The 25273-nt window shown below is 37.3% G+C and overlaps 1 protein-coding gene and 1 long non-coding RNA gene across 14 annotated transcripts in view; one reads left to right on the top strand and one right to left on the bottom strand.

Moving 5' to 3' along the window:
- Positions 1 to 25273, top strand: part of PTPRK (protein tyrosine phosphatase receptor type K) — a 591026-nt gene that overhangs the window by 428553 nt on the left and 137200 nt on the right. For all 13 annotated transcript variants that reach the window (XM_051855347.2, XM_070073615.1, XM_070073617.1 and 10 more), the window contains exon 8: positions 22529 to 22831. In XM_051855347.2, the coding sequence (XP_051711307.1) occupies positions 22529 to 22831 (303 nt within the window). The remainder of the gene's footprint in view (positions 1 to 22528; positions 22832 to 25273) is intronic.
- Positions 5535 to 25224, bottom strand: LOC103349884 (uncharacterized). Its single transcript, XR_007923194.2, has 3 exons — positions 25131 to 25224; positions 14387 to 14467; positions 5535 to 6698 (listed from the first exon to the last, which is right to left on the bottom strand). It is a non-coding gene; the product is annotated as an uncharacterized lncRNA (long non-coding RNA).

A 25273-nucleotide genomic window follows, 5' to 3' on the forward strand; every position in this document is an offset into this window, starting at 1 on the left:
CCATGCACTGATGAGAAGAATGTTTATTCTGCAACTTTGGAATGGAAAGTTCTGTAGATATCAGTTAGTTACATTTAGTTCATAGTATCATTTGGCTCTGTTGTTTCTTTTTTATTTTCTGTCTAGTTGCTCTATCCGTTATTGAAAGTGGGGTATTGAAGTCCCCTGTTACCATTATATTATAGTCTATATCTCCCTTTAGATCCATTAGCATTTTTTAAATAGTCAGGAGCCCTGTAATTGGTTGCATATTCATTTATTGTAGTGACATTTGGTGTTGAATTAATCCTTTAATCATCATCTAGAATCCTTTGTCTCTTTTAACAGTTTTTTAGATTAAAGTCTATTTTTTTTTTTGGTTTCTGATAACATGGGATATCTTTTTCCATCCTTTCACTTTTAGTCTGTCTGTACTTTTGTTGGTGAGATGTGTTTCTTGTGGCAGCAATTAGAGAAGTCGTGTTTTTTAATCCATTAAGCCAGTCTGTATCTTTTAACTGGAGAGTTTAGGCCATTTACATTCAAGGTTACTTTTGAAAGAGTGACAGAGGGAGAGGGAAGGAGAGACAGAGTTTTTCAGCCCCTGATTCTCTACCCAAATGTCGGTACAACCCAGAGCCAGGCCAGGAAGAAGCCTTGAACCAGGAATTTGGTCTGGGTCTCCAACATGGATGGCACAGAACTAAATACTTGGGTCATCTTTGACTGCCTTCCCAGTGCCTTAGCAGGAAGCTGTTTCAGAAATGCAGTAGCTGGTACTCGAATGCATTGCAATATGGGATGTTTGAATTGCAAGCCATGCTTAATCCACTACACCTCAGTGGTTGCCCTTCCAGTTTATAATATGAAGTCAGTATTACAAATGTGAGACTTTGAATTAGATTTTAATTGTAACAACTTTATCTCTTCAAACGTAAGGAGATTTCAAAATTTTTTTAGAAAAAATGGATTTAAAACAATTTTGTACAGAAAAATGTTTGAAATCCATTCATAATTTTTTCATAATACATATCTTCCATATAAAGTTTTGGTGACCCTGTGTATGCATGGATTTCAAAATTTATATCCCCCTTAAAGTTTTCTGTTAATTCTGTTTTTCGTGAACTTTTAAAAATATTTCTCAGTTTTTTTCAAAGAAGATAAGCATTTTGCATAGCAAATTCACTCACTTCCCAACTGTAAAATCTTATCATTAGACTTGATCAAAAAAATAGCATATGAATAGTATGAATTATATTTTTAAGTTATTTATTTGTGAGGCAGAAAAAGAGAATTTTTATTTGGTGGTGCAGGCCTAAAGCCTGGAACAGCCAGAGTGGTCTAGGGCCAAAACTGGCAGTAAGGAACTCAGTCCACATCTCCTGTATGGGTGGCAGGAACCCAATTACATGAGGCATCACCACTGCCTCACAGCATCTGAATTAGCAGGAAGCTGCAGTCAGGAGACAGAGGTGGGTATTGAACCTACTCACTGCCATATAGGATACAGAAGACTGGACCATAATCTTAACTGCTAAGCCAAATGCCCACCACACTGACATTTTAAATTCTAAACTCAAAAATAGTAAGAAAATATTTATATATAAAATATATATATACATATATAGCTATTATATGTGTGTGTGCACGTGTGTGTGTAAGAGCTGTTGTAAACTAGGTATTAGAGTCCCCATTTCATAGGCAGAAAAAGATTTCTTTAAAAATTTTTGTGAAATTTGTCTTCACTCCTTTAATTCATCTTCAATAGCTTTTATTATATAGTAGGTAATTTGTCATTTTTATAAGAAAGTTCAGTGATACAATGAAGTGTGGCATCAATGTTTTTCTGTATTTTTTTCCATTCTTCACATTCTTACCTACATGTGTGTGTCATGTGTACCCAGCCAGCACACATGGAAAAGTGGAAGCAGGGTAGATATAGCTAGCTTTGTAAATGAGCACAGCATATATCTTGCCTGGAGGCCCTGCTGTAGGAACTCAGACCTTACTTCTGAATGCCGTGCACTCCTGAGCCAGCATATCCACAAATGTGTCTGACTTAGGTCCCGAGAATAACTGCCCACTGAGGCACACTGAACCATTCAAGTAAACTGGTGCCTAGAATGAATATGTGTGTATCATGCAAGGGGCAGACCGGTATCCAGAAAATGGCCAGAATGTGCACATCCCAGGGTTTTTAACTTTTCTCCCTAAATGTGATAGCAAGCGGAAGAGTGACATTGCGGGATTGAATTTTAGGAATATCTTCCTGAGGATTCTATCATTTCAATAATAAATTGAGACACACATAATGGAGGGCTGATTAATGGGCAAAAAGGCTGTGATGCTTATACAAGGATACTAAAGAATGTTCATAGAAAATGGAATTAAGGAATAAGTGTTTTGTATTAAATTTTTTTGAAATCCATGTACATAAGAGAACATCAAAAACTTCGTGAAAAATACACATTATGAAAAAAATCTGCTCAGATTCTTAACCAGAATAAGCTTATCTTTCTAAAAATGCCATTTTTCCACAATCTTTCTGAAGTTCCCTCTTACATGTTTTATACATCTTGACATGGACACGGCGTGTACATTCCTATCTCTCTGCTCTGGCCACCCCTGCATTGGTTTCAGTGGCTCCTTTGGGCAACCCTCTGCTCTGCCTCTGGGACTTCACAATGAGCTGTCTACATGGGATCCTCCCCAACTCCTCTGAGAAACCAGCGCCTCATATCATCCTTCACAGTGTAACTCACAGGATATTTCTTCAGAGAAGCCTTGCTTTCCATCACAGCTCCCATGAATGTTGTTATAATCCAAGGAGTAAATCCATCCATATATGACACTGCTAAGAGAAGTTATGGATATGATGTGTACATGTGTGTGCATTTATGACTATAGGTGTACATGTGCTTATGCATAGATGCAGGAGATTAGACTCTTTCCTCTGCAGGTTTCTTTTTTTAAAGTACACAGAACACAGAAGCATTTGTCTACTGGGATTTCAAAATGACCTTGCTAAGGCAAGAGAATACACACACACAAACACACACACACAATTTTATGTATATAAAGCAGGCCAGTTCTTACCGTGATCTAATTCTTTCCCATTTTTATCCTGCTGTCTGTGTGGACCAATGTGCCTTGTATCTGCTTGCAGTTTAATTTTGTGGTGATCTTGGAATGACTGCTACACTTTGAGAATATTTTTACATGTAATTAGAAATCAAGTGAAGGCAGATGGAAGTAGAGGGCAGGAGGCTGGTGAGGAAGCTGTTTCACTCTTCTAAGTGAGGCCCTGGGGGATTAGGGAAGGGTGATTTCAGAGTGAAAAACATTATGCTTCGGACTGAGATGTGATGTAAGTTTATGGGAATGGGGTGGGGGGGAAACAATGGGTATACCCATCATGACTCTAAGGTCTCAGCAAGAGTGGGTGACTCCAGAAGGAGGAACCAGTTTGAAAAGGGAGGTAGAAAGGATGAATTCAGTTAGTGGCATGAGTTGGAGTTGCCTTTAAGGAATCAAACTGCACTTAGAGAATGAGGCTATTGCAGTTTACCAATAAAGCGAAGGCAAAAGAAAATGGCCTCTGAACTCTACGTGCTAAACTGAATTTAGTTTCTGTGTTAGGAAAGGCCTAGTGAATTATTAAGGGAGCTGATGCCTCCTCTTCCCAGGAGGGAACTTTAAGCACACAGAAGCAGTTGTCTGCTGTGATTTGAAAATGATCTTGCCTTGGCGCAGCAGTTGCCAGCCCAGATGACCTGTGGAGACTCTCACAGAGCCCTGGACTTGGGATGAACTTCCTCTTACATGGACTCACATGTGCTGAGTATACCACAGTACTCATCAACAAACATGTCCCCTTTGTTAAGCTGATAAGAATTCATTGTGATTTACTGCAATACTTTCTCTCCATCACAAAATCAAACTATCATATGTACTAGTAATTTTTCCATAATTTCCCATTCTCTTTATCAAGGTTCTCTTCAGTATGAACCAAATTAAGTTCTGATAGCAAGTACTCATGACATAAAAATAGAATACACATTAATGATGATATTAAAAGTTTGGAAAGTAAAGTAAGTCCTAAAAGTAACTTCTTCGTTGAGCAAATCCGTAATTACCCTCACAGCCAGCTAGTTTACCATTCACACTGAGACACAGTGAGAGTAGGGTCACATTTTAATGCTGTAAAACCTTCACCAACACTCTCCCCTCCATCTTCACGGGTAAACCGAGGAGGCCTTCAACTCTTAAGTCCTTTATGGGTATACCTCTTAAGTGCATTAGCTATTATGCTAGATTCTGGGAATAAAACAGTGAAAAAGAAGTGAAACATGTTCACACTTCAGCAGTAGAGAAATACGTATAAGCTGCTAATTTTTGAAATCAGATCTCTGATACTGATAACACAAAGCATTATAAAGACATCTGCCAGAGCAAGGGAAGATGGGGCGATCAGAACATCTGAGCTAAGTGCGATTAAAGAATGATTAGGAAGAATTAGCCAGATGAGATGGTTAGGTAAGGGAGGAGCTGTCATGGAAGGAAGGGTTTCATATCAGAGAAAACGACTAGAAAACAATTATGAAGGAAAGAAAAAATACATGTTAATGTGGAGAGCGATGGGTAGTGTAGTATTCCAGATACAAGAGGTAGGCAGTGTTGAACAGTTGAGTGAAGAGCTAAATTGAGCTGGATTGCTGAGGTTATGATGTGCTTTGCTAAGGTGTTTATTCTGTACCCAGAAGGGCAGTGTTTTTCACAATTTTTTTTAGCCGCTGATGACATGAAACAGTTTAATGGGAAGGGGGAGTGCGTCATTGTGTCGTAGTGAGTAAAGCCACTGCCTTTAACACTGGCATCACATGGGCTCCAGTTCGTGTCCTAGCTGCTCCACTTCTGATCCAGCTCCCTGCTACAAGCCTGGGAAAAGCAGCAGAGGATGGCCCAAGTGTTTGGGCTCCTGTTACCTATGTAGGAGACCAGGATGAAACTCCAGGCTCCTGGCTTGCACAGTCTTAGCCATTGTGGTCGTCTGGGGAGTGAACCGGCAGATGGAAGATCTCCCTTTCTCTCTCTGATCTCTTTCTTTCTCTCTCTGTAACTCTAACTTTCAAACAAACAAATCTTAAAAATGAAACTTGAAAAACAGTACATTTTAAAATATATGTAAAAGTACTTCAAATTTCCATATTTGACATCAGAAAAGTGATGCCATTAACAGCAATTTTCATTTGAAAATTTAAGATGAATATTCTGAAATATAGCTTAATTCTAGGTCTAGTCTGTATTTTCTTCTAGCCTTTAACTTAGTAAGAAGTAACACATAATATAGGTCAGAGAGAGACAGGCAAGTGTATATATCTGTATCTCATATGAAACTTAAAATGTCATGACATATTTTACTAGAAATTACTTTTTGTGAACTGTTAGAATCTGAGTTGGCAAGCAAGCTTGTCCTAATACTCAGAAGTTAGAGTGTTAAATGTTTTAAACGAGGACATAGCAGAACATCAGTTTCTATGTACTCTGCACTCAAGAGTAGAAATTATTTTTTTATGTTTTGTAGTTTCACTGAATTGGCTTTAAAATATGCCTACTCATTTTTTTAAAATACAGAAAACCATTATGCTGAACTATATTTAACTTCTAGCAGTTGTATCCTTTGTACACTATTCAGTCATCTTAAATCTTTCTGATCCTCCAAATTAAATACAGTAACGCTTTTGTATTGATGTGATAGAATTAGGGTGTTCAATAAATGGAATATATTGCTGAAATCAGACTATTTGAGCACACCATTTGACATCATTGAAAAGGTCGTTAATAGCATGATCAGTGTCAGCAAAAAATACAGTGATCTCAACTCTCATTTTGAAAACCCATGTGAACTTGTTTTCCCTTGGTAGTCAGCATACTTCAGAGCAAAAAGACAGTCTTGTATTGACTGGCCATTCCTTCACTCTGTATATTGAAAATACACAATGATTATACTTGGTTTTTATTATTTCCTTCAACATTGTATCACGATCAGTTGGTATTGTGCTGGATTCTTGGCTGTTTTCAAGGGAATAAAATGTGTGTATTACCATTTAAGTTTTACTTAATTCTTTCTCATAGTGCCAGTTTTCACTTCTGCTTACATATCTGTTGAATCCACCACATCTTTTTCCAGCAATGAGTAGTCCTGTTTTTATGGAATGACTGGTAGTTAAATTAGGAAGTCCTTTTCTCACATGTTTATTCCATACATGTATCAAAAGGATAGTCTATACACATCAGTGGTTTGTTCAAGTGTCAGATGAAATATCTGTGACGACTTCCAAGAGATAGGGATTGCATTTCAACATTGTGTAGCTTCTCCGCGTTGACATTATGCAATGTTGAACATTGTTCATTGATGCTGAAATTTTACCAATAGCTTTTCCTGATTTTTTTAAGTTCATAATAGTTACCATTAATTTTCTCAGTGATATCACAAACCTCTGAGAAGCAGTATGAATACACTTATTTTTGTCTTTGGCATCTACAGTTACTAATTTCATCATGTAAAACATTATTTTGCTCTTGTTTTGTGAGAATGTGCTTGATTTATAATAGCACAATGAGATCCACAGATGAATGAATCGTCTTTGTAAGGAAATCCTAGTTTCAAGTACTTAAGTTGTACTTCCATTTTCGTTTCCTTTTTATCACAGCTTGTCCTAAAACAGAGAGATTCATATTATCTTTTGACTTATGAGTCCTGTGCAACCATTTTATTAAGGACCTGGCTGTGTTCATCATTATGTTTAGGGTTTCATGAACCAATTCTGAGGCATTGATCACATTTTTAAATAGTTATATAGCAACAAATGTCATCAACACACACAACTTAGAAATGAGGTAGATGTGACATCTGGACCAGCATTATCCTTGTGGCAGGTGCAGGCCATTAATAATGTCATTATTAAGAATACTACTGGGTTACATGTACCATCACAGTTAATCTTACATATCAAACATCTGAAACATGTGAAAAAGGGCAAGAATGGGAGGCATGGAGCTCATTTAGAAGGGATGCTGTGGCTGCTCATTTGGATTCAGTTACTCTGATATTGTCACACATTCATATCTGATATGAAACAGATAAAATATCGCTACTGACACATTAGTATTTTGATATTTTTATTGTTCTGGTAAATCTTAATCCTGTGGTCTTGAGCTGACTGTTTGTGCCCTGCCCCCACCCCCAATTCACATCAGTGTGATACCATCTGGTGGTGGAATCTCTGAGAGGGAACTAGACATGGAGCAGGACCCTTAAAGCTGTTTCCATAGTATATACTACATGATGTAGATTACTCTTTGTGTGTTCTGAAATAGATAATCACATCAGAAAGTTGTAATTTTGTCTTTCTTATTTTATTGAACTTTCATTGATAATGTTTAAATAGTTTGCTATTTGGATTCCCTACAGTGACTAAATTAACATCATATGGAAAATATACTAGATATACAGTTTTCTCTCAGTCAGTATTGATGCTGGAACAATATTGGCCCTTTAGGATGTGCTCAGAAATAAATGATTTTGAGTAAAGTTTTTGTGGCATTTCTATGGTGTTTTTTTTTTTTTTTCTTTCATTGGTTGGCTTTGGCATGGCCTGATGATATAAGGAAGCAATGGAGCGATCGTTTTCAGATCTGTGTAAAATTACAAGAAGATCACAAAAATGAAATGTCTGAGAAATAGACAGAAATATTATTGTGTGAAAAGGAACGCAGAGGCCTCTTGCGGCCCTGTGCCAGTCATGTGCTTGCGAAGGCACTGCTGCCGTGCTCAGCAGTAGCTGCCACACTGATGGTGCCCTCAGTGTGAGGCCCGTCCAGTGATGCAGCTTCACAGTGAGGGAGTCAGGATGACCCTGGCAGAAGCTGGAAAATCTCCCTTTCCCACATCCACACAAGTATTATGATTTCAACGCAGATATTGTTACTACCTTTTGAAAGAAATGTGATGAAATTTTTTAAGTCTATAATATTATTAAGAAATTTTCATTTCAATTTTTTGATAAAATAACTACAAATTATTTAAAGTTATGTATATGTCTTGCTTGAATGTAAATAATGTTTGAAGATATGGAATCAATACTATTTATTTTTCCATTACTTTTTGTATTACAGAGACTTGAGGTAAGAAGATATAATTTTTTTTATTTAGTAAATATAAATTTTCAAAGTACAGTTAATGGATTACAGTGGCTTCCCCCCGCCATAATTTCCCTCCAACCCGCACCCCTCCCATCTCCCGCTCCCTCTCCCATTCCATTCACATCAAGATTCATTGTCAATTATCTTTATATACAGAAGATCAATTCAGTATATATTAAGTAAAGATTTCATCAGTTTGCACCCACACAGAAACACAAAGTGTAAAATACTGTTTCAGTATTAGTTATAGCATTACTTCACATTGGACAACACACTAAGGACAGATCCCACATGAGAAGTAAGTACACAGTGACTCCTGTTGTTGACTTAACAATTTGACACTCTTGTTTATGGCATCAGTAATCTCCCTAGGCTCTAGTCATGAGTTGCCAAGGCTGTGGAAGCCTTTTGAGTTCACCAACTCTGATCATATTTAGACAAGGTCATAGTCAAAGTGGAAGTTCTCTCCTCCCTTCAGAGAAAGGTACCTCTTTCTTTGATGGCCCCGTTCTTTCCACTGGGATCTCACTCGCTGAGATAAGAAGATATAATTTAACCTTTATTGTAGGGGTAATGTTTAAAAATGTTTTCCAGATCTGTATTTCTGGTATTTGGCTTCATTACCAGGGAAATGAATTACACATTTTTCCTAGAAAATGAAGAGAAAGAAGTCTAGCTGAAACAAAAGTAGGAGAACTGGGTGTGGTTCATTATCTGTAATGAAGATATCGGTAGGACATGTTTGCAGGGGAATGGGTGAAGGATACATTTTCTAACAATTTGTATTACTATCTTACAATTTTTGTTTTGTAAATTTTTAACTATTCTAAAATGTAAAAATAGAATGCCTGTTCCTTGAGGGGAAACAAATACAAAATAAATACAAAATGTGCATTCTCAAACTACCTAACACAAATAGAGGAAGGAACTGGAACTCTCTTACTCTAATTGCTAATTTCATTTTCCTGATTTTCTTCAAGTTCTCCTGTTTCTTAATATCTTTCTTTAAAACTTACTTGAGAGTCAGAGCGCAAATTCCATAAACTGCTAGGGCTGGGCCAAAGCCAAAACCCAGAGCTCAGTTGCGGACCCAAGTACTTGAGCCATCATGGACTGTTCCAGAGGTATGCGTTACAGGAAGCCTGAGATGGGAACAGAGCTAGGACTTGAGCCTAGGGCCCCACCAGCTACTTAACTGCTAGGTCAGTAATGCCTGCCCTTATATTTGTGTATATATATATTTTTCTAAAACTAAATAAACATAATTTACTTGCTAGTGAACTATTAATAACTATAGTTGTTCAAGTATAAAGTATATTACATGAGTTGTTTAGTTTATTTCATAGACTATATTGGTCAAATACCCAATATTCAAGCCAAATAAAAAAATTTACTACATGGGTATTTCTTCTAGTTAAATCCAATTTTGAAGAAATAATTTTAATGTACCTATTGGCAGGCACTCAGTTCATTTGTGTTTAGCAACAGCAAATTATTTTTTTCTTTTGCAGAAAATATACTGAAGTATTCTTAGACATTAGAGAATATGGAAAATTTAAAATGATTAAGTTAGATCATAACATTTGGGTCTGTAAATGTCCTTGATCTCCTGTCCATGTAGAAGATAAATAAACAGCAAAACCTTTTTAGAAATTCTCCCTGTAGCTTTCAAACAAGAATTCTTGAAACATTCAGTGCTAGTGTTTAATGATATATTGAGAACTTCACTTGTAGGGAAAAAGACAGTTTGCACTCATCTATGAAAATGAGTGGGTAGGCCCATGGGATTTAGTTTAATAGAAAAGCTTTGTGTTCTATTGCTTTATCTATTCTTTTGTTAAGTTTTTCTGTTTGTTAGATTTATGTTAGGTTTAATACTGTTTTTATTTCAAGTCAGATTTCTCCCAAGTTCCTTAATACACATTTCTTGAAGGACTTGAAATGGGCCAAATAATCTGGAAACCAATTTTTTTTTTTTACAAAATTACTTAGAATAACATCCTGACATTTTTACTGTCTATGAGGGAAGTAGAAGATGGATAAATACCCACAGGTGAGACTTAATTGACTTTGAAAAATGAAAATAGCAAACAACTTTTCCCAAACCTTGACAGGATTGTATTCTCAGAAGAGAAGATACTACCAGACACTACCATCTAACTGCAGTAGAGTCAGTAGCCACATTGCATTCATAAGGTCCAGGACTGTTCTAAGAATTTCATGTGGTATCTTACTTTTCCATACTACAGTTCTGTGAGGCAGGTCTTATATTTTACTTATTTTTATGGATTTGGGAATGATGTGTAAGGATGTTAAGTAACTTGAGCTTGAGTTTCCCACAATCTCATCCCAACTGTCTCTCTCTTCTCTCTCTTTCTCTCTCTCTCTCTCTCTCTCTCTCACACACACACACACACACACACACGCACACACACACACACATATATAGCATCTTCAACATGTAAGGCCTCCCATTGTGGCTATACTGGGTAATTTAAGACATATATCACATATAGAAACATACAGGGGTCAGGAAGCCTGTTACGGACCATCATAATAGTCAGTCAGAAATTAAAAGCAGTGCACAAAGGACCTGACTCCAGGAACAAGAGAACATGATTGACATTAAACTATTGGTAAACAGTAGTGACTCAGGCAATAATTAAAGAACTAAATTTTTGGGTCTCTATGTAAATGAAAAAGAAGTTTAATGAGTATGTAATGATATCATCTTTATACAGTGTAACATAAAACAAAATCAATTGTTTATGAATTTAATTCATGTAGAGCATTAGGTTTTTTAGCTGGACTATGAAATAATTAAGACACCATAGGTCTTTTCTTCCATTGCTATGAAAATAGCATCCATTGACTTCAAGGATTTTTTTTGTCTCCTAATGAGATTTATTTTGAAATTTTATGTTTAAAGCCCTTTGATTTCATAACACCTCCTTTAGGGTAAAATTACTTGAAGTTTTTATATTCACTGCTTTCTACACTATGCTTAGCACTATAGAAATAAGTGAAGTGGTAAATATGTTCCTTGCCCTAGAGAAACTTGCTCTAGTTGAGAAAATAAAGAAAAAAAACTTCCTGAAAAATCAAAAAACAATAAAAGGCAGTTCAAAATGAGTATCGTTAAAATAGTCTGCTATGCCTGCTGAAGAAAATTTTTCAAGTACTCTTCAGGATTCCATCCTAAAACGTATACTTCTCTCAAAGATTTTCCCCTTAGTTTTTGAATGGTCTGCAATAAATAGCTTTTTCTGCTCTTCTCAATTGATTTTACAGGGTAATTTGACATTCTTGTTATTCAAATTGAAATTTTACTTTGCTTCTTAAGCATTAAATCATGTCAGAGGTTTTCTAGTGGATGAATCAGGTCAATTATTTAAATCTCATAAGGAAATTCAGACACAATTTAATTGGTGGCTTTACTGTTTTTAAAGAGTAACTTCCAGGGGCTGACATTGCGGTATAGCCAATAAGCTACCACTTGAGATACCAGCATCCCATAGGGACCCAGGTTCATAACCCAGCTGCTCCACTTCTGATCAGTTCCCGCTAATGGCCCAAGAAAAGCAGCAGAAGATGGGCCAAGTGCTTGGGCCCTGCCACTGCATAGGAGACCCATAGGAGGCTTCTGGTTCCTGGCTTTTGCCTGGCCCAGCCCTGGCCATTGCAGCCCTCTGGAGAGTGAACCAGAAGATGAAAGATCACCCCCCCCTCTCTCCCCTCTTTCTCTCCTTTCTCCTTTCTCTCCCCTCCCCCCGCATAGTTCTGACTTTCAAATAAATAAATCTTTATTTGTTTATTTGAAAGTCAGAATTACAGAGTGAGAAAGAGAGCGAGAGATCTTCCATCCTGCTAGTTCACTCCCCAAATGGCTACAACAGTCAGGGCTGGGTCAGGCAGGAGCCAGTAGCTTCATCAACATCTTCCACATGGGTGCAGGGGTCCAAGCATTTGGGCCATCTTCTGCTGATTTCTCAGGCAGATTAGCAGGAAACTCAATTGGAAGTGGAGCAGCTGAGACTTGAACCATCCCCTATATGGAATGCTGGTGCTATAGAATAGCATTAGCTCAGAGGTGGAGATTTTTCGTTTGAGATACCTAGCAAACCAAGATGCTTGGGAGTCCAGGGAAAGGTCCAACCAGAGACTGATATCCAAAAATGTTTACTTTCACCATACATTCTTTGTTGCACCCAGAACAAATGAGTATACACATAGCTACTGGGGAAACCCTTCTCAGTCTAATATGGCAGTTAGTATTCCCTGCAACCATGCTATTTCGGAAATTCCTTTATAAACATTATCTTAGCCGTGCAAATGCAAGTCACTCTTTAGCAAAGAGCTTGACTCTTCTATGGTGAAACGTCTGATTTTTCCATCACAAGAGATGTTAAAGTTCACATACCTCTTTGTTCCAGTAGTGGTTTGGTCTTTCCACATTGAAGTACTGTTTACCTGTTCATATATCTGTACCTTCATCACTTTGTGAGTGGTGCAAGAAAAGGAGCCATATCTCATACATTTTTGAATTCCTAACCAAATGGCCCACTTGTACTTGGTAATTATTTGATAAAGATAACTATCCTCGATATTTTAATATCTTGTAGGAACTGATCTTGGAGCTTATACTGACTCTTAAAAATCTGTATATATTTCAAGTATATATTTGCTTATAGAATTTTTTTAAGATTGATTTATTTATTTGAAAGGCAGATAACAGAGACGCAGAGGCAGAGAGAGGTCTTCTATACGCTGTTTCACTCTCCAGATGACCACGACAGAAGGAGCTGTGCTGATCTGAAGCCAGGGGCCAGGAGTTTCTTCCTGGGCTCCCACATGGGTGCAGGGACCCAAGGACTTGGGCCATCTACTGCTTTCCCAGGCCATAGCAGAGAGCTGGATAAGAAATGGAGCAGCCAGGACTCGAACCGGCACTCATATGGGATGTCGACACTGCAGGAGGCAGCTTTACCTGCTATGCCACAGTGCCAACCCCAAATAAAATATTTTAATACTTCACTTACCACCTTTACTTATCGGTGCAAAGGGCCTAGTTTCTCATTTCAATTTTACATGTTAATATAGGTCAAGTCTACATAAGCTTTGATATCTGATGAAGAGATTGGCAGGTGTGCAGGGCATTGAGAAAAGAGTACATGAAACAAAGTTTGCAGTATATATTGGGAAATCTGTGAGTTAGTATTTATTTATTTATTTATTTTTTGACAGGCAGAGTGGACAGTGAGAGAGAGAGAGACAGAGAGAAAGGTCTTCCTTTGCCGTTGGTTCACCCTCCAGTGGCCGCTGCGGCCTGCGCGCTGCGGCCGGCACACCGCGCTGATCCAATGGCAGGAGCCAGGTACTTATCCAGGTCTCCCATGGGGTGCAGGACCCAAGGACTTGGGCCATCCTCCACTGCACTCCCTGGCCACAGCAGAGAGCTGGCCTGGAAGAGGGGCAACCAGGACAGAATCCGGCGCCCTGACCGGGACTAGCACCCCGTGTGCCGGTGCCGCAAGGCGGAGGATTAGCCTAATGAGCCGTGGCGCCGGCAATCTGTGAGTTTTTAGACAAGAGGGTTTTACTGTGATTGTTCAGCCCAGGGAACCCACACATATTTGTTAGATGGCTCTGTTAGGTAGTCAGAAATCACTTTGGAAGGTTTGAATGAGAATGCACTAGGAATTTGGGGAGTAGAAAGAATTAGTAATAGTTTTCTTCAGAGAAAATTAGGCTTGATTTAAAGAACAGGGCAGAGAAAGGCTAGCTATCTTAGGAAATGATATATTAAAAAGATTTGGTAACAGATAAGGGACTATGTGGAGAACAGAGAATCCAATGATGTCTTCAAGGTTTTAGCCTGGAGTCTAAAGCCTTTGATAAAAGCTGGGGGATTAGTAAGAGGCATTCATGAAAGGATGATAGTAGGTTTTGTTTTAAATGTTGTATGTTAGCATCCAGATGGAAATATACAAGCTGTTGGAAATTCTGAGCCAAAATCCAAGAGTTGGTTTGGAGTTGATGATGTAGATTTGGATATGGAAAGCACCACAGAAGCATATGCATAGAACAAACATAAAATAGTCCCCTAGTGCTTTTCACTTGTACGCAATTTCCTCTTTGTTTGGTATTCTTCTGTGAATATTTATGAAGAACTTTGACATACTACTTCAAAATGTAGACTTACCAGGACTCAGTTGTGGAAACAAAGAGAAGCAGCAGTGTTCTAGGTGGTCATTTCAACCTGTTTTCAGCATTTTATGTCCTCCTGTAGAAACATTTGAAGATATTAGCAGATTCCAATAGAAAATATCTTCACCAACTATCTTGCATGAAATATTTAATGATGCATGAATTATACTTTTACTTACACAGTTTAAAGGGATTTTTATTTACTTTCAAAGCCACTATAAAATGCAGTAGAACATTTGACTGAGCCTGCAGAGCGGCTTGAGGCTGTCCATGCTTTTGACATTATTGTTGGTACCTGCTCAAAAGTAAGGTAATGAATCTTTCAGGATACCTATCAAAGTGAATTGCCTTTAATTTATTTCTGCGTTATGTGTCAACATAAAGGACATATACAGGTCAAAAATATAATCAGGTAGAATGCTGAATATTTCACAGTAAACATTGGTAAAATAATGTTCAGAAAGCTCTAATAGAACATGAAAAAGGAAAAGTACGATTTTGAAGTTGGAAAATATTAATCTCATGTAATTGAGTATATAGAGGTTCATTATTCTGTTTCTGTACAACCTCAGGATGTGAAATTGTAGACACATATATTTAATAGCATGGTAGTAGTTTTTAAGGTGAGATTATTCATAAAGCATGTTTGTTCATAAATTTAATAGTCACTAGGTTATTCACTAGCTTCAGAATGGCCATAGTTATGTTTCTAGTAATTAAAAATAAATCACCATCCCATTATCTCAAAAGAATTCATGAATCTTCAGTGTCAATATGGGTTCAGATTTTCTAGGTAGAAGTTAAGGAATTCATTATTCTTATCTGTGTCAAATTCCTAATTTACAAATGAGCTGAAGCAATTAATCCTTGCAAGTTGCCTGTATTAATTATAGTCTTAGACAGGTTTCCTTGCAGTTTTGTAATTCTTTTTGTCACATTTTCCCTGTTTACTATCTCAGCTTGATGCTTGTTGACATGCTGATTCATGTTTTAGTGTACTAGGTAGGTTTTATTCATCTAGAGGAATGAGTATAAAGAGGTCACACCTTATAATCACACTAGCATTTCTAGTGTGTGCAGGCCATATATCTCCTTTTAATTTAATCTCTGAAAATGTACAGGGATTTCTGCAATTGAGTTGTACAAATCGATAAAATTTATAATCAAGGCTGTCTAATCCCTAAACCTAATATAAAACTTCACAAGTATTGATTATATGTGCAGGATCTGCAAGCTGTTAATCATGCATGAAAGCATAGAATAAATGATGACTTCAGAAAAGGAAATGGACAAATAATCATCAAAACTGCAATTCTTATCTGTATTTCCATTCCGCCTCCAAAGCAAGTGTGTTGCTATGCACTTGTATTTTACAAAATCAAATGACGTATTAAAGTGTATCAGTAGCTATGGTTACTTTTGAAACTTGTATACTGTAACTCATTTCTCTTATAATTTAGGAGTTTTTGCTTCTTTTTCCATTTATGTGATCAATAACAAATTAGTCTCTTTAATAAGTTTCTAGAAGGAATGAAAGAAGGACCTAAGTTGATATATTAGAATCATAATCTTATTAAAGAAAGAACAAAATATATAGTAAATACTTGGGATATCATCATATGTGAATCCTATGGTTTATTATTTTGGAGGAATATTCAGTGCCATTAGATAGCCTCACAGAAATAGGGTGGTGTTAGTATTTCATTAGCTAATACAAAGGGACTTCCTATGCCTTAATGGAAACAAAAGATAAGTCTTGCTGCCACTGTCATGGCACAGTGGGTGAAGCCACTGCCTGCAGACACTGGCATCTCATATCAGAGCGCCAGTTCAAGTCCTGGCTGCTGCACTTCCAATCCAGCTCCCTGCTAATGTGCTAAGGAAAGCAGTGGAAAATGGCCCTGCCAAGGGCCACTTGGATGTTCATAACATCATTCACAAGCCATGCAAAATCAACAACTTCAAAATTAACCTGTTTGTGGTTGTCTTGGCAGGGCCAGCCCAAGTGATTTTGCAAGCCTTTCGGGCCCACAGGCCAGACATTCCCCACCCCTAAAACATAAGGCTTAATGAGACATAGTCTGAAAACCATGATAACCACAGGTTTGCCTCTTGACCAAGGTGAGGCTAACATCAAAGGATTTGCTTAGGTGTGAGGAATTACAAAGTAACATGGCAATCAATGTGAATAGAAGGAAGTATGAAGAATTACAATCATCATTGCAACTACCACAAGGGAGAACTGGGAACTTTTTTTCCCTTAGCTCCTGAGCTTAAATATGTTTAAGTTATGCATTTTATTATTCAGAAAAATGAAAGGTCCCAAGCATATACTATGCGGTAACCACTGTGCTGGGTACACTATACATTTATCTCACTCAGAAGAAGAGTCTAAGAAGTAGGTTATTTTTCTTTTAAGGAGTAAAGAAGGCATAGAAAACTCTGGGTAGGGGCCGGCACTGTGGTGTAGTGGGTAAAGCCACCATCTGCAGTGCCATTATCCCATGTGTGCACTGGTTCGAGGCCTAGCTACTCCACTTTCGATCCAGCTCCCTGCTATGGCCTAGAAAAACAGTACAAGATGGCACAAGTCCTTGGGCCCCTGCACCCACGTGAAGACCCAGAAGTAGCTCCTGGCTCCTGGCTTCAGATCGGCCCAGCTTTGGCGGCTGCAGCTGTTTGGGGAGGGAATCAACAGATGGAAGACTTTCTCTCTCTCTCTCTCTCTCTCTCTCTCTCTCTCTCTCTCTCTCTGCCACTGGCTTTCTGTAACTGCTTTTCAAATAAATCTTTAAAAAAAAGACAGAAAGAAGACCCTGTTTAGAATTTTGCTATTGCTAAATACCGCTTCTGTAAAGTCATCTTGATTTTTGCACTGCATATTATGAAGCAATGTTTTCCGTATTACATTTTTAAGGGTTATAATCACTCTGTCTTTTTGTGTCTGTGATTCATGCTGTTGTTAAAAGGTTTCGTGAAATGTAAAACTTATCACTTATGAAATAGATATTATTTTATTTTACCCTATAAGGCTTCTTTGTTCTATTTGCTCCATGTATAGACAGTTACCTATAGGAAAAGTAAAAACTCAAATGATGCGTAAGTATGATATGCAGTATCAGATATGAATAAGTTTTGGTTCATTGATTGTGCATATTTATTCCAACACTGTCTAATGTGGTAATATGAAAGTATTAAGTAAAAAAAGCAGTAAAAGTTTCCCAAATTTCAACTACCCACATTGTGAGAATTAGGTCTCATTGCAAGATATTCAATGGGAATTCTATTGGAAAATGAATTATTTTTGTCTTTTTTTCCAGGTTTTGTGGTAGTACTGCTCTTTAGAAATCAAATTACTTCTTTGGTATGATTGTAGAGAGGATTTAATGTTAATTTTATTAGAATTGTCTGAAAAGCTTAAGAAAGACTCTGGAGAGCAGTAGCGATGACTTGTTTTGGTTTAATATGATGAAGTTCTTAGTATGGTGCTGATGGCACTGGGTAAATATTACTGTGACCCTGCAGGAGAGCTGAATGAGCCTTGCACCCTCTGTCACTCCGGATCCCTGGAGCTCAAGCATGTCACTTCAGCAACAACACAGCCAGAAAGCCAAAAGAACTGACAGTTGGCTTGTGATTATTCCTGGACCTGAGGCTCCCTCATGTTACAGTACTAATCAAGTCATCTCTCTAACTTATCATTAACTCAATTTGACCCATAGGAGCAGAGATGAAATCTTTTTGGCAAGACTAATGATGCCCTAACATTGAAAAGATGTGAAATGTAAAAACTTGATTATCCTCAATCCTTACAGAGGGAAAGAATCAAAATACAAAGAACAGAGTAAAGGCAATAATCTTCCAAAAGCTCTTAAATTTTCTTCCCCCGAGGTGTGGCACTGTTTTCTTCTCTTTTACTTATTTATTTTTAATTCACTTGTGTTCAGAAATTCCATCTTAATACTTTCGTGTTTCACATGAACAATATTTTTTCTGGCAGTCAGAAAAGGCGCTTTCCTTGTATTTGCTTCAATAAATGGAATGGAAATTGTGTTTTGCAGTCAGCTTCTAACATTTCTGATGAAAAGACAGCCAGGAGCACGAAGCTCCTGTCATGCTTCAGTGTTCTGAGTTTGTGTACATCTTTGACAAGATCTTCCCTTTTTCCTTGGCATGAGCTTTGGGACATCCTTTATTTTTCTCTGACTGACAGCTGGATAATAAGTTTTATCATTAAAAACTGGTTCTAGGAAAATACGATCCCTGCCTTGCATCCTCTTGTAGCTGCTGAAGCTTTTGTTTTCACAACTCTTTGAGAGTAACTAGAGATGATCACTACAAAAGGACACGGTTATCGACCTGCCATGTCACATGGCGTTTAGCAAGTGCTTCAAAAATTTAATTCCCTTTTAACTCTTACCTAGAACCACTTATTAATTCATCTTTCTTTTGAATGGTGACTCAACATCAACAGACTCTGTCCATGTTCCCTTTACTTTTATTAACCTTTAGAGAATTAGTAAGTAGTTCTGAATTCTGTGCTTTGAAGTTAGGTTAAATATTTGACACATAAATTATTACAGGTATACATTCAGTGCTATTTAGAATTTAAATGAGGGCAATGATTATACTTCCTTATTTACCTGCTAATTTACTAATTTACTGGCCATAGATTTGACCTGTAAATTTTCTGCCATTTGTTTTTATTTCATTTTGATTTCACATGGTCTTTCTCATTGTAACAGTGAAGATATAGGTAGACAATAACAGACCAAAAAAAGGCAGTTAATCAGTTAATACTGATATTCTCATTGTATAAATACATACACACTCACGTTACAGTTTTTAAAAAGTGGCTATCATGAAAAAACTATGCATGGATGTCAAAACTTTTGTAACAAAAATAGACTTATCTCTCAATTCCATACTTCCATGAATATTCAAAAATACTTTTGTATATATTTAATTGATTAGGTAATAATTTCCTAGGATTTACTGAAAATGTAAGAATGAAGGTTAGCTTAATGCTGGTTTGTTTGTGCATCTACCCACAGAGAACACAGTAGGAAGTTGAGATTTATCAACTGAAGTGTAGAATGGGGAGAGAACTGGATTTTTATTTACTGTTTGAATTGTTTAACATCATTCTTACTGCTCTTCTGTCACCTCGCCCTTTTCTCCAAGTATAGTATACTAAAATGCATGTGACCTTATGGTTTCCTAATTCCCTTACTCAGTCCTTATTTCATGGATAATACCTAGTCTGAACCCCTGGTTGCTGATTGATGATTTAGGGGGAGGGTTTGGATGAGTGATATCCACTAAACACAGATTTCAAAAAGAAGCAGAATGATTCTAGAAGTTTGATTTCATGGTGTTTCTTCTATCACCCTAACTTCTGGCTATTCCTGACTTACTAATTTTCAAACTGAAGTTACCATTTGTCGCTCCCCCTCTTCGTGGAGGAACGACACAGGACCCTGCGCTGTTCTTTCGTCTGCTCGGCCCTCCCCGGGTTTGCTGCTGGTTCTTCCCGGGTTGGCTATTATCCCTTCCACCTCCGTGGAAGGGCAGTTCCCCCTGGCCGCATTCCCCACTTCCGCAGGGGAGCGGCACACCGCCGGCCGGCTCTTCTCGGGGGCTGCACAGGCGTTCCCCTTAGATGTTCCCCATAGATGTTCCTGGTGCATGCCGTCTCTCTCCTCCTTTATAGTCCTCCTCCGCCAATCCTAACTCGGCTGCCCACACGCCGAGTACGCTGCTCTCCTCCAATCAGTAGCAAGTCCTACAGTTTATTGGTTGAACTGGAGGCAGCTGTGCGGAAGCTGTTTACTTCTCTCCCAGCGCCATATTGTGGGAGAGCAGATGCATAGAATAAGTCTTAATTCCAGTAACTCAGTCTAGTCCGGTTTGCTCCCCACAACCATTGTCTATTTTCTAGCTCAGAATTATCATACAAAATGAAGATGTCATGTTAATGGATTCTACCAAATAGTATTTTAACTCTCCTGAATTATTACTACTTTTCTTTAAGCAACTTACTAGTTCCTTTCATCTGTGTGTGCGTGTATGTGTGCACACATGCACGTGCTAGACCTAAAAAAAAATAAAGGAGTAAATTTTTATTTTTTTTTCTCTCATTGCTGTATGAGAGTTGTTCATTCATATACTCCACATATTTTCATGGGAAATCTTATTCTGTCCTTTGAATACCTTTATAACCAAGTGTACACTAATCTGAACATGGCCCCTAAATAGTATCTGGCAGCTGCCCAGCAGGAAGCAAAATCACAGTTTATCTCAGAATTTTTTAGAAAATATCTTTTTTTTTTAATTTACTTATTCTAGAGACAGACAATGAGCCAGGAAAAAAGAGAGAGCGAGTGAGCTCTCATCTGCTAGATCACATCCCCATAGCCCATCAAGGCTCCAGAGCAAAAGCCAAAAGCAAGGAACTCAGTCTGAGTTATTTACATGGATGACAGCAACACAACTACATGAGCTATCAGGGTCTGCATTTGGAGGAGACTGGAATCAGAATTTGGAATTTGCATTTGAACCTGAATATCTTAACCAGCATCTTTAGTGCTAGGCCAGTTGTCCACCATTACCTGGGAATTTTTAAGGTGTCTTAGCAATAAGTGCCTGCTCAGCTGGCAGGCGGTGGCATCAAAAATGGTTGTGTTCAACACTGTTTTCAGTATAACGAGACTGAATTGAAGTATCATCAATTCATTGTTATATCTGGGTGGTAAAATGTTAGCATAGAGCTCAACAAATAAAGCTTTTTAAAAAGATAATTAAAAAATTGTCTTCTAGCCTATCTGTGTTCATAAGGTGAAACATAAAACAAAAGTGGTAAAATAGGAGAGTACAATAATATAAAGAACCATAAAATTGGCAAATAATATTTATTAACTAAGCATTAGATTCCACCAAAGATTTATTTTCATATAGATAGATACATACATAGATAGATTTTTTTTTTGTAGTTTCAAGGTTGAAAATTGAATGGCCACCATAGTTTATTTCCAGTTGCACATTAAATGCATGAAACTGGAATCTTAATTTGGGTTTGTCATCTGTTTAACTTGCTGATTATTTTTACAAATAAGAGTTTTTAATCTCAAAAATAAAAAATCTATAATTATACCTAAGTTGGACACTTTTGTATAATTTATTTTTCTTCTTTTTCCTCAATGATTTGTGCTTAACAGGAGTGTTGCATACCTTTAGTGAATAAAAGGAGGCACCAGCAAATTCTTGACTTTTTCTTTTTGTCAAATCAGTGTATTAACGTTTTGCTCTATGTTAGTTTTTTACTGTGTAGACTTTGTGATGGTCGTGACATTCATGAAGAAATTATGTTGATTAAATTAGACAATTAATGTTAGTCTCGCATGAGGAAGAATACACTTGGGAAGTAGTGATGGATGGATACCAGTCTTTGGAGCGTTTAGTTCTGCCAACATTTTACAGTTGAATGGAAATTGCCTTCCCAGTTTGGTTTGGATGACAGTGAATGGATTGTCAGACCTGAATGTTTTCTAGAAAAAAACAGAGATCAAGAAGAAAAGAAGACATTGTGAACATCCACATGCGTTCTTGTAATTTTTCTCAGATTTTTTTTTGCTTTGATGAACAGCATCATTACTGAAGTAATTAATGTTAATTCATATCTGCACCATTTTTTGTAAATGGTAGTTCAGTGTTACAGCTAGACTAATTAGTATACAGCATAGCTTGGTGACATGACAAATCATAGAGCAGAGTATGTTGACTGTTATCCATTATGATATATTAGCTAATTCACCTGCTCAATAATGACAAAAGAAAAGGGGTATGGGGAATTGGGCAGTAACAACTGTGAAGGCATTGTGGCCACAATTCCAGGCTTTAATTTTTCTGCCAGATTCATCAATGCTATGGATCATTGACATTTTTCATTTCATTTCTTTCTCTATTTGTAAAGCATAGTCTTTGATACTTTTCAAAGAGATTATAAGCAATTATAAAAGGAAAAGAAAAAGATGACTTCACGTTTTTCAGGATTTACTTATTCTATATTATGCTCTGTGTTTCTAAGATGGTTCATGGTTAAGTTAACAGCTGTCTGAAACCCTGTCTTATTTTTCAGAACCCATGCGAACCCCAAAGACGTTAAAAATCGCTGAAATACAAGCAAGACGCATTGCTGTGGACTGGGAGTCCCTGGGTTACAACATTACTCGCTGCCACACTTTTAATGTCACGATCTGCTACCATTACTTTCGTGGCCACAACGAGAGCAAGGCTGATTGTTTGGACATGGACCCAAAAGCCCCTCAGCATGTTGTGAACCATCTGCCGCCTTACACCAACGTCAGCCTCAAGATGATCCTAACCAATCCAGAAGGAAGGAAGGAGAGTGAGGAGACAGTTATTCAGACTGATGAAGATGGTATGCCCAGAAACCCTTACTTCTTTTGTTAGCAAGAGTAATATAATGCCTTAAAATTTTCCATAGCTTACCAAGCAGCAAACTGGACCCTGATTCTTGGCCAGTTTTCCTAATGATGTTTACTTTGCAAAGAGTGTACCTTTAGCAAAACTTAAAGAGAAACATCCTAAATGAAATGTACCTCTAGTGGCTTCTCTTTGAGACAGTGATATAAAAGTGGCAATTACACTAAAAGCTTAACTAAATTCTTTAGAGTAAAGCATTCAAAAATAATTTTCAATATTTCCCCATGTTACTTATTTCAATTTACCAATTAGTTAAATACACTTGAATATTAATTTTAGATTTTTATATCATATAGGTACCAATACTAGCTGCTTTTATTTTCCTAACATTTGAAGACAATGCTGTTTATCCTTTGTATTCACTCTGAAATGACTTTATGTGAGTCTAAATGTAAAAGATGCTAATAGTTCATATGTTTAATTCTGATCCTTGTATGATTTTAACAAGCTACCATCTTTGATAGATCAAATTATTATCCAAGTAACTGAATTATTTTGTTTTCCTGAATACAGGCCTGTGAGGGAGAAAGTGTGCTGTGTAGCGACCTGAGGCAAAGCTAAGATGGGAGTTGGGAATCATCAGCTTTGCATCTGGATTTTTTTTAAGATTTATTTATTTTAGAGTTACAGAGAGGCAGAGGCGGGAGTGGGGTAGGGGAGTGGGGCCTTTCATCCACTGGTTCACTCCCCAGATGGTCTCAATGGCTGGAGTTCGGCCTATCCAAATCCAGGAGTTAGGAGCTTCTTCTGGGCCTCCCACATGAGTGCAGGGACCCAAGAACTTAGGCCATCTTCCACTGCTTTCCCAGGCCATAGCAGAGAGCTTGATCCAAGCAGCACCTGTGTGGGATGCAAGACTGCAGGCCGTGGCTTTACCCACTACGCCACAGCACCAGCCCCTGCATCCGGCTTTTGTACCACCATAACCTTAGCAAATTCCCTCACCACTCTAACTCTCCATTTCTCATCTCTAAATGAGGGATTGATATTAGGTGATCTCTAAGGTTACATTCCCTTCTAAAATTCTTGGGTAACTACACAGTTGGACTGCAGGACTGTTTTATAACTAGATGTTTCCACCTTCCCTCAGTTCTGAATTTTTGTCTCAGATGTATCTTTTGGTGCCTACCAACTACGAGACTGCCGAGTAGTATGTTAATGCTCTGTGCTTTCTAGAGATCTTCCTTATCACTGCATACCTTCCTACTCTGTTGCATTGTTGTAATAAAGAGAAGTGAGAGCTCAGGTATCCTCGTGTCAGTCCAGCGTTGAAGAAGCCAAATTTTATAATCCTACAATTAAATGTAGTCCCTAAAGCTCCAGAGAATAAACCTCAGATTTAGGTTTATTTAGGATCAGTCTACTTTGTTCATGTTTGAGGTAATCAAATGTGATTTCCTCAGCTATCATCATTGTACTTGGATCTAATTGAAAGGACAACAATATTTAAACAACTCTGCCATGTACACACACACACACAAACGCACGCATATACAAACTCAATATTTTTAATGCTAGGAGGTTAGCAGTAGTTGTTACATAGGCAGATGATAGAAATGAGAGCCTATCTATGCATGGATTGAAAAACTCAAAAATTTATATCTCATTTTTATAAAGTGGGATAAATGTTACAATGTCTGTGTCATATTACACATTATGCAACCTATGTTTTGATTAGTAACTATACACAATATTTTATTATTTGCATCTAAGATTTTAAAGGCCATGATTTCTTAACTGGTAACGTTAGACTCATTTCGTTGAGCTTGCACTTTTTTTAATCAGTCACCATCCAAGAATACAAATCAAATTTGATGCTATTATTTTTTGATAGTTTGTGAGATTGCCTTTCTTTCTCACAAACAAAAGAATGCGGTCAGGCTTATATAATCTAGCATTAAATTTTTAAATGCATTTTTGTGTCTGTATGATTAGATTAATGATGAGGGAATGAATGGCTGTGGAATTTTAAACTATGTCCTAAGTTAAACAAAATTCATGACTTAGAATTTATTTGGTCCACAAATCATCATATAAAAGTAAATTGATATTAAACATCTGTTCTAATTTTAGCATTATATTCAGTCTCAGTTTTAGTTGAGCCTGTTTTAGAGACTTTCTTACTGATGTTAAGTTATAGTTATTTAACAGTGTAGTCACAAACTAATCCAGTCTGCTATGAGTATCCTTTAGTTTTTATTTTATAAATATCATAGAAGGATTGATATACAAACTTTTGTGAAGTATTTGCAGGTAACTCTGTTTTCAGATCTGTCCATGTAAGCTTCTATTTCCACACAGAGTACTTGATGTATCTTAGTGCTCCTGAGGGGGGAAAGAATATCTAAATCATAATCTATTGTTGAAAAGATCGATG

The sequence above is a fragment of the Oryctolagus cuniculus genome, chromosome 5 (assembly GCF_964237555.1).
Source record: "Oryctolagus cuniculus chromosome 5, mOryCun1.1, whole genome shotgun sequence".
Lineage (NCBI taxonomy): Eukaryota > Metazoa > Chordata > Mammalia > Lagomorpha > Leporidae > Oryctolagus > Oryctolagus cuniculus.